The sequence below is a fragment of the Engraulis encrasicolus genome, chromosome 5 (assembly GCF_034702125.1).
Source record: "Engraulis encrasicolus isolate BLACKSEA-1 chromosome 5, IST_EnEncr_1.0, whole genome shotgun sequence".
NCBI lineage: Eukaryota > Metazoa > Chordata > Actinopteri > Clupeiformes > Engraulidae > Engraulis > Engraulis encrasicolus.
Window position 1 is genome coordinate 23,745,984 of NC_085861.1, and position 9,559 is coordinate 23,755,542.

Sequence of the window (9,559 nt, forward strand, 5' to 3'; positions counted from 1 at the left end):
ACTGCATGTTTGAATTTGGTGTCAGATCAGTGTTTTTAAAATGTGTCTTTTGACACCAAATCTGTACTTTCAGATTTCGTGTCAAATCAGTGTTTTAAAAAACGTGTCTTTTGACACCAAAACTGCATGTTTGAATTTGGTGTCTGATCAGTGTTTTAAGAAACGTGTCTTTTGACACCAAATTTGTACATTCAGATTTCGTGTCAGATGCGTTGGTATTTTCACGTGTCATTTGACACTAAACCTAAACGTGTATTGAAGGTTTTTAAAAGGTATTTTTGCAAACGTGTCAAAGAAAACGTTCCACAAACGTGTTTGACACGTTGGTTTTATTCAACACCTAAATGACACCGTTAAAAAACGTGTCAATTGGTTCAGAAAACGTGTTTTGCTGCTTGGGGATGTAGTTTGTTTTTATGACTCACAATATTGTGATATTTACCTTAAGAGTCTGGAACCCTTTAATGGACCATAAGCACAATAAAATATTCATATTCAATTATTCATTTATTTACATATTTTTTATTTTTGAATCAAACGTTAAAACCCATTTCATGACATGTTTTGATAGTTTTCAAAAAAGCATATGAAACAATTATCATTTATTTTCACAAACAGCAATAAATCCTCACTTCAGATAGGCCCTACTTATCATGCAAATGTTAATTAATCCACGCAAAGTATTATAATTGATATAGGCCTACTGCCAATGCCAGCCTCCATGACCAGGCAGGGAAGGACAGGTGTAGCTGGGACTCGGAGATCCTGTGAGGGACTTCAGTGGAAGACCAGGACGGAGACGACAGACCCCAACAGGAGCAGGACTCCTCCTCCCACATGCTTGGCACCGTTGCACAGGTCTCCCTCACAGCAGTTCAAGTTCTCAGACATGGAACCCAACTGTGCAGACAAGTTAGCTCTGCAAAGGCTACTTGATGCACATCCTTTTGCAGTGATCATCTCTCCATACACGTCAACTAAGGATAGATGTTACATTGTAAAATATAGAATAGGATACTAAAATTGCCAACCACACCAGATCTAGGTATCGATAAGTTAAGAGGTGTCAAAAGTAAAAGTACAAGTACAAGTAAAATAAATAAACACTATTTCCTTCCAGCATAGAACTTATCTGAGAAAAAGTAGACCTGTGTACTTACAATCAGCTGACTCTGCACTGGTTGGACATTTGTGGTGGGTCCTTGTTAGTGTTTTTCAGTAATTACAGAGTCTATCTATATTGTAAGTTACAATATAAATGGAGTAAATGGAGTAACAGCTATGTAATACCATGTGCTAGTGTTGTAATTACACCACACATTTACTTTTACTTTTACTTCTGACACACCTCTGGTTAAGTTGAAAACTCACTTGCTGTTTTCATGCAGCGGTCCTCATTTCCCTGACAGGATATAGACTGTTTACAGTCATGTCCCAGGTGACAGGTGAAACACTTCCTCCCGTTGAGAGTGGTATTTGTATTTAGTTCTGGAAAAAAAACACAAACAGTGGATTAAACATTTCGATTAAACATTCAATGGTGAGAGCACTGACCTTTAAATCAGATTACAGGGTTAGGCCTTACAAGTTCGAATTCCACCCTTACCAGCACCTTCACAAGGCTGAAGTGCCCTTGCTTGAGAATGGCAACTAACCCCACATTGCTCCAGGGCAAGCCAATACCCTGTACCTAAATAATGGTAAGTCGCTTTGGAAAAATAGCGTTACTGTAATGTAATGCAATGTAATATTACTTGATATGACATCCTTTTTGTATTTCAAGAAGGTGGAGAATGCGCGCACATCAGTGGCACAGGTGTTGGACAAAATAGACTGAAATAAATGATAGAAGTAGTGCAAATAAATCACTGGGAGCATTAACAGTGTTGCGGACTTCTATCATTTATTTCAATCCTTTTTGTATTTACCCGGATCTCCTCTATGTCAAAACGCCAACCATTTTCACTTTCTCTTTTTTTCAACAGTCTGCAACACATACAGTAACTCAAGAAGAGGATCTTGCCCTCTGCAGGTCATTTGGGAAACTACATTGTTCTGAGTCAAGAATCGTGCTAAAAATGCTGGATTATCAAAATCATGTGACATGGATGGTGTCAAAAAAGGATTACCAAAACAGGCAAGATTTTGAACAAACGGAACATGATAAATATGGTTGCTGTGGTCTGTATATATTTATCACAAATGGGGCTAATTAAAAAAGGAGCTTGTTCAAAATAGGAAAAAAAATGTGTGTTATGTCATCAAACCGAAACAGGGTTGGGAATAACCCAGATGCATTGTCTCCAATCCAGCATCTTTACAGTCTACTTTTGTTGTCTCTTTCATTCCAGAATCCTGCTGAATCAACACACAGAAATCTGAAATAGCCTACTGACCTGGAGTGTCCTGAGAATTGCAGAGGTCTGTCTTACAGCATGCCGTGCTTACTGTTGCAGTAGTACCAAAACCAAAGTTCAATGTCCCGGTGATGCACTGCTCAGGTGGCAAGCAGGTCTTAAAATTCATGCTTAGTACTCTGATCCAAGCTATCAGCAAGAGAGTGGTAACAATAATAATATGACTGAGTCATGAGATGCGTCAGACACAATTTTGAAATTTTGAAGCCTTTTACCGTACTCACAATTGTAAGTGGTAACAGTCATACTGCCACATGATCCCGTGCCACATGCTGATTCTGTATTTGTGCACTGCCATGGATAGGTAACAGGAATGCACTGGTTGCAAATGAGAGCATGCCCTGTAAATATATACGTAAAAGAACAGTAAGCAAATTCAAGAATTAAAAAAATACAAAAGAAATGACTTTAAAACATACAGTGAAATGAACAAGATAAACATTGGACAGTATGATTTCAAAGTAGGCTTACTTAAAATGAAAATAGATTAGATTAGATTCTTTATTGTCCCAAAGAGATACTTGTTTTCACATTAGACAAGATACAGGTCAATTCCATCAGGATCAGCATTAGTCAGATCTTGACTCACATCTCATATACTGTAGGCCTACAATTGAAGTAGATGGTAATAGATTGTTACCTTCATAGAGCAGTTTCAAAATAATACTAAAGGCGAGAATGGGTCTCATCTTGATTGTCACAGTGGTATCGACTGCCACAGTGGTGTCCTACTACAATCGTACCCCTCTTATAGAAGTCAGCCAGGGGTGGGGTTGCCCACTTATTAACTATTCATAGCCAAACATGGACTGATTTGTCTGGTCTTGTGATAAATGGACATTTGTATTGGCACTGGATGAAATGGAAGTCTTTCTTTCCTTTAACTTCCTTATTCAGTTTCTATTCTATAATTAACTGGTAGGGACATGTCTACCCCACCCAACAGACACATTTTTTGACATAAGCTATATTTTGTCTTCATGTGCATCGCAAAGAAATGTGTATCATTTTTCACTTCATATCAGCATTCCTGTGATAATCAAACATTATAAATATAATTATAAATATAGCCTACGTATAAAAAGAGCACAGGAGGGTATAAAGGGGCACTGGCGATATGCTTGCTGTGTGCTTAAATTATGCATGCAACCACACTCGATCAAGTTCATATTGCTCAAAGGGGCCAGATAGCCAACAGGACTCTCGTGAATGTTTTCCAGCATTGTTTGACTCAATTTGACACAATTTTTAACTTTAACTTCAGAAAATGTTTGCGGAGTGTTTCAGAAGGAGCGTTTATTGATGCAGCACAGACCAAAATGACAATACAAGTCAATACAAATACAAGGCCTAAGCTCCCTGAGATCAGGGGAGCAGCTCGGCTTAGCGTAGAAATTTCTCAACGGGTGTTCTATAGCCCCCCAGGGGGCGTTACAGAGCCATTGGGGGGCATTGAGAATTCAATTTAATTCAATTCAATTCAATTCATTTATTTCTTCATGACATTGCACATCAATGAACATATACATAAATGCACATGTAAATGTGCCAGATTGTAGCCCAAAGGCTAATTTCCATCTGGTGTCCAAAATAGGCAGGCTAGATATTTACAAGCATTACAAATTAAAATCCCAAACATACATCTAAAACCAAAACAGACCGTTCGTAACAAAAGAAATGAAACACAATACAGATGCAAAAAGCATGTCAATAATAAGAAAAAAAGAAAATGAAGGAGACAGCTGGGGGTTGGGGGGTGCTCAGTTGCAAATTAGTTTATGGCATTAGTTTATTTCATTTTTAATGCTAAGGAGGCATTGGCAAGCATATGATGAGGTCTCAAGGACATTGGGAGGGTTATGATGAGGTCATGGGGTTGAGAACCACTGGCTTAGCGGAAGAGCAGGACAGACATCACGGGCCACAGCAGCAGGACTACGCTGGCCCCAGGTCCCGGGCCCACACCCCAGGCTCCGTTACACAGGTTTCCCTCACAGCACCTCACATCTGCAGCCACTGACTCATATATATATATATAACTATAATATATAACTGTTTGCAATATCAAAATATATAATAGGCCTAATTGTATATGGTGTAATAACTTCTACTTTAATTTATGTATAAAACGGTGGAATGTAGTTGACAAATATTTTAAAATTAGATTTAGAAATACTTTATGCCTACTTCAATAGGCAAAAAAAACCCACTTACCTCTGCAGAAGAGCCCCCAAATAAGAGTTATAGTGAAGATGGATCTCATCTTGATGGTCATAAAGAACTGCACGGTGGTATATCCTGTGGCATCCCTCTTATAGGAGTCAGGTAGGGGAGGAATAGAAACTTAAAGCCCCTCCTTTTCCAGTGAAATGAAACCATTCCCCCGTTCTTCAGTTGTCAATGAATCACAATGGTTAATGCCTAAGCTTGACTACTTTTTATTTCTTCTTAGAGTAGAATAGAATAGAATACAATAGAATAGAATGTCTTTTATTTTCTTGTCACTGTTCACCTGTACAATTAGCCTACAGTAGGCCTACACTATTGGTCTATCCATTCACAATGAGATTGAAAGCACTCACTTCAGGGCAGCACGTATTACCCACATTAGCTGAGGAAGTGATAGTATGGACTTGAATGGGGCAGGGGCAGTGGGTTAGGACATCCAACATTCACTGCTTGCTTTTATCTTTGTGTTCTATACCAAGTGTAACTTAATGTTTGCATGCCTTTAATTATGTAAGGGGTATGGAATATCCAGTGGCTTTGGGGATAATGGAACTAACGTGGCATGTGTAAATACCAGGCTTGTACGAAATTCAGAATGGAAAGAATTTCAATTGAAAGTAATGCTATAATACGAACACTAGGTGGTGGTGTTCTATGTACTTTCAATGGGTGGTGTAGATTAAATTCAAAGAAATTCAATGTAATGGCACCACCTAGTGTTCGTATTATGGCATTATTTTGAATTGAAATTCAGTCAATTCGGAATTTCGTACAAGCCTGTTGCACACCTCTGTAGGTGGGAGGGGGCATAAGATATTGTCCCCCGTGGGGTTGTCATTCAAGTGTAAAGAAATCCTGCACACTGTCCATTCCACCAACATAATTTGTACAGGAAGGTGTTACATCCTGCTGGGCATTGCTGCCTGCCGCACCTCCTCCGGTGCCCATGGGTCAGCTACAGGGTCATCAGTCGGGAATCACCGTGTCATCAACGTTTCGCCCCTTTAATCCCGAAACGTCTCCGGTGGCGGGGCAGTGACAGGGACGTCTCCCTGTCACCCCCTGCAGCTGATAGATGTTATCCCTGCGGCTGTTTTCTGGGGGTTAGTTGTCCCCGAGCTCCTGTACTTCCTCCGCAGCCAGAGCAAAAAGCTACCTTTTTCTGCCTCCTCTGCCAGCTCCTTTGCCTTCTTTAGCTTTCCTCCAGTGACTCCCACATCCTTCAGAAGGCGTATGGTCGACAGCCCCATAAAGCCTCGGCATCCAACTTCGACTGGATATATGGAAGTCTTCCAGCCCGCCTCCCGGCACTCCGCAGCCAGTTCGGTGTACTTGGCCTTTTTCCGTTCAAAGGCTGCCTCAATCCCTTCCTCCGATGGTACAGTGAGCTCTATTAGAGCTACCGCTCTTGCCTTTGCAGACCAAGCCACTATGTCTGGTCGGAGAGATGTGGTGGTGATCTCTGTGGGAAAGTGAAGCTTTCTATCCAAGTCAACCTTCATGCTCCACTCCTGGCTGGGAGTGAAGGGCCTTGTTGTTTCTTTTTGCCTGATGCTTCCAATTCCTCCTTCCGCAATAAAGATGGTAGAGTCCTCTGCAGGCGATGGTATTCTGCTACCCTGTCTGCACTCCTCCAGCACCTCGGCTAGCTTTCTCAGGACCTGGTCATGGCGCCATCTGTAGCGACCCTGAGAGAGCGCGATTTTGCAGCCTGACAGGATGTGCTGGAGGCTTGCGCTGGGAGCACTGCAGAGAGCACAACATTCCTCCTTTCCGAACCACTGGCTGAGGTTCCAAGGACAGGGAAGCGTGTCATACGTTGAGCGGATAAGGAAGCTGAGTGTTGCTTGTGGGATCTTCCATATGTCTGACCAACTGATGTTTCTGTTTGAGATTCCCTCCCAGGTTGTCCAGCTTCCTTGCCGACCCTGAGACACGGCCTTGATCTTGTAGCGGTCTTCCTCCATCCTTGTCACCTCCGCCACCACCATCTCCTTCCTTTCCTTGCGGTGGGCCTTGGACCAGAAGCGTGGTGCATCTCCCCATCCTAGGCCTGCTCTTCCTACCTGGACTCTTCCCACGATTTCCTTGTGTTGCAGCCGACTGACAGCTTGGTCGACCTCTGTCTGGGCATTCCACTTGCGGCCAGTTAGGACCCTGGCATTGGCTTTCCTCACTGACTCGTCTGTGGACTCCCGAAGCTCGAGCACCAACCTGGTCTTTTCTTGCCTGTACCCCAGCTGCAGAGATTTCAATGGTAGCTGGAGCATGTTTCTCCCGAACAGGCCGGTGTCAGAGAGGCACCGTGGCAGCCCCAACCACTTTCGGATGAATGAGTTGGCTTTCCCATCCATCTTACTCACGGTCAATGAGGGGATCTCGCTCATTTTCAGGGGCCACATTACTCTCTGGTAGAGAGTGAATTGGTAGCACCAGACCTTGTACTTCCCCGGGAGTTAGCTTTGGTCGATCCTCGCCAGGCCATCTGAGAGCTGCTTCATGACAGCTTTCCCCATCTGCTTATTGGAAATCTCAGCAGTGTACTGCCTCCCCAGGCTTTTGATGGGTTGCTCTCCGAGTAGTGGGATCTTTTCTCCTCCGATGACAAAGGTGGTGCTGTCGTTCCTGACTCCTCTCCTGAGTGACTACGGGAGGCTACGGGACTTGGAGGGCTTGATCTTCATTCTTGCCGATGACATCAGCTCATCAATCCTCTTCAGAAGCCTTGATGTACATGGCGCGGTCTGAAGAAGGATGGTGACACCGTCCATGTAGCTCCTTAGCGGGGGAAGCCTCTGGCCAGTTGGCAGTTTGATTCCTCCTGCCATTTGCCTAGCACCGATGAGAAAGATCTCAAATGCTGCGACAAAGAGTATCAGAGAAATGGCACACTCCATCGCTGGTGAAGTCTTGGGTAGAGAAGCACATCTGCAGGTTGTTAAAATAGCATGCTATCATGTTCCTAATGCAAGTGGGCATGTGGAAGAACTCCATGGCGTAAGTGATCAGCTGGTGTGGGACTGATCCATATGCGTTCGCCATGTCAAGCCAGATGACGTGCAGATCTGTCTTGTCCCGCTTAGCTCTCTGGATCTGATCCCAGATCATTGTGGAGTGCTCAACACATCCTGGGAAACCTGGCACTCCTGCCTTCTGGCAGTTGGTGTCGATGTAGTTGTTTTGGAGCAGGTAGTTGGTCATCCTTCTGGCTAGCACTGAGAAGAAGATCTGTCCTTATACGTTGAGGAGGGCGATGTTACGGAATTGGCCAATCTCTGTGGAGTTTGCTTCCTTTGGGATGAACACTGCTACTGCTCTTTGCCACTCAGATGGAATGAGTTGTTTTTTTTCCAAATGGTTCTCATAAGGTACCATAGCAGCTCTAGTACCTTGGGGCAGTTCTTGTAGAGCTTGTAGGGGACTCCGTTGGGGCCTGGTGCGGAGGAGGACCTTGCCTTCTCCACAACTTGCCTGACCTCGCTGAGCTTGGGAGGCATGATGTTGAATTCAGCTGTTGGTTGTGCAGGTTGCGGTACGTATCCTGGTGTTCCTAAGGGGACGCTCCTTTGTGGATCACTATACTGCTTTCTGACATGCTGTTCCAACTGCTCCCTGGTGGTTTCGAGCTTGCCAGTCTTCTTCTCCTCCAGCAGCTGTCTGGCATGCTTGAAGGGGTCCTTGAAGAAGCAATCTCGCTCTTTTTGCTTCCGTTTGCTGTGTTTCCGGACGTGTTCAGCTCTGCGTAGCATGGCTAGCCTCTTCCTGACCTCCTCCCACAAGACTTTCAAGCCTTCCTTCTCTGCCTGTGTTGCCTTTCTCCAGTTCTTGCGGAGTTGCCGTCGCCTTTGAACCTGTTGGAGGATTTCCTTTTCTCTCCATCCCTTCTCCCTTTGGATGGTCTTCTGTCTGTGCACAATCTCACCAAACCTGTCCTTGCAGGTCTGGTATATGATGTCCCCAATCAGATTGAGCTTGGCCTCTGCCCCTCCATGCAGTGACTCCTCAAGGATATTGATCAAGTGTGTGTCCAGTGTGCGCCATGCCTCTGCTTCAATAGACTTTGGCCACTTGATCTTGCTCCTTCTGGCGTCTGTCTTGGTCTCTGTGTTTTGCTCTGTCCTGTCTGGCGTGGTGAGGACTGGCAGAGACGGTCTAATACGAGACGAATCACTCATAAAACCTTCCATAGGAATGAACGAGAGCATTTGGCTACGCGAACATGGCGTTTGCCGGCGTCACTCCCACCTGTCCGGTAACGAGAGCCAATTGTTTGCTGAGCTGCGCTGTCACTTATCCAATCATCTCGACGCCTCGACACAAGTGCAAACGTAAACCTTTACGACTGCTTGTACCTAATCGGTTTGTTTGCTGGTGGCCATGTGGTTTGTTTGCCGTCCGTGGAAACTTCAGCCAGCCAACTGCCAACTGAGGGACAGCTGTTTTGAAAGTCTTCTCATGGACGAAGAGGTATGTGTTTTGGAGAAAATACTGATGTGAGTGCGTGTATTAGGCTACTTTAGTTTTGTGTTTTGTGCATGTCGTGTTTTGCCAAATGGGATGCGGTATCGCTACTAGCATACGTTAATAACAGAACTAATATGCATCGGTTGGCATATTCAAACTATCTCAGGCAACATATAATTTTAAGCGTATCTTCTTCATGCGCAACGTAAGACAACCCATGTCGCAACATGCTGTGTTTTTTTCCAATCCCCTGTGTTCTAAGCAGACCAGCCAAAATGGCTAGAAGTTCTAAGTTATAACTGGCCAAACACGCTCATAATAGGCCTAATGGGGCAAGTGGACATGACTAGGTTCTAGACCTCTAGCCAAACTGAAATCTCGCCAGCATTTTGCACAGTTGGCTGGTTCTAGCTTTGAGAACACCTTTGAAATTGTGATGGTTGGCATTC

At 44.1% G+C, this 9,559-nt stretch overlaps 1 protein-coding gene across 1 annotated transcript; it reads right to left on the reverse strand.

Moving 5' to 3' along the window:
• Positions 1–552: 552 nt before the first annotated feature.
• Positions 553–4,710, reverse strand: LOC134448421 (phospholipase A2 inhibitor gamma subunit B-like). The gene is made up of 5 exons (XM_063198097.1): positions 4,632–4,710; positions 2,642–2,758; positions 2,397–2,546; positions 1,372–1,488; positions 553–977 (listed from the first exon to the last, which is right to left on the reverse strand). The coding sequence occupies exons 1-5, from the start codon at positions 4,690–4,692 to the stop codon at positions 778–780; spliced, it is 645 nt and encodes a 214-aa protein (XP_063054167.1). The 5' UTR covers positions 4,693–4,710; the 3' UTR covers positions 553–777.
• Between the last annotated feature and the right edge of the window lie 4,849 nt (positions 4,711–9,559).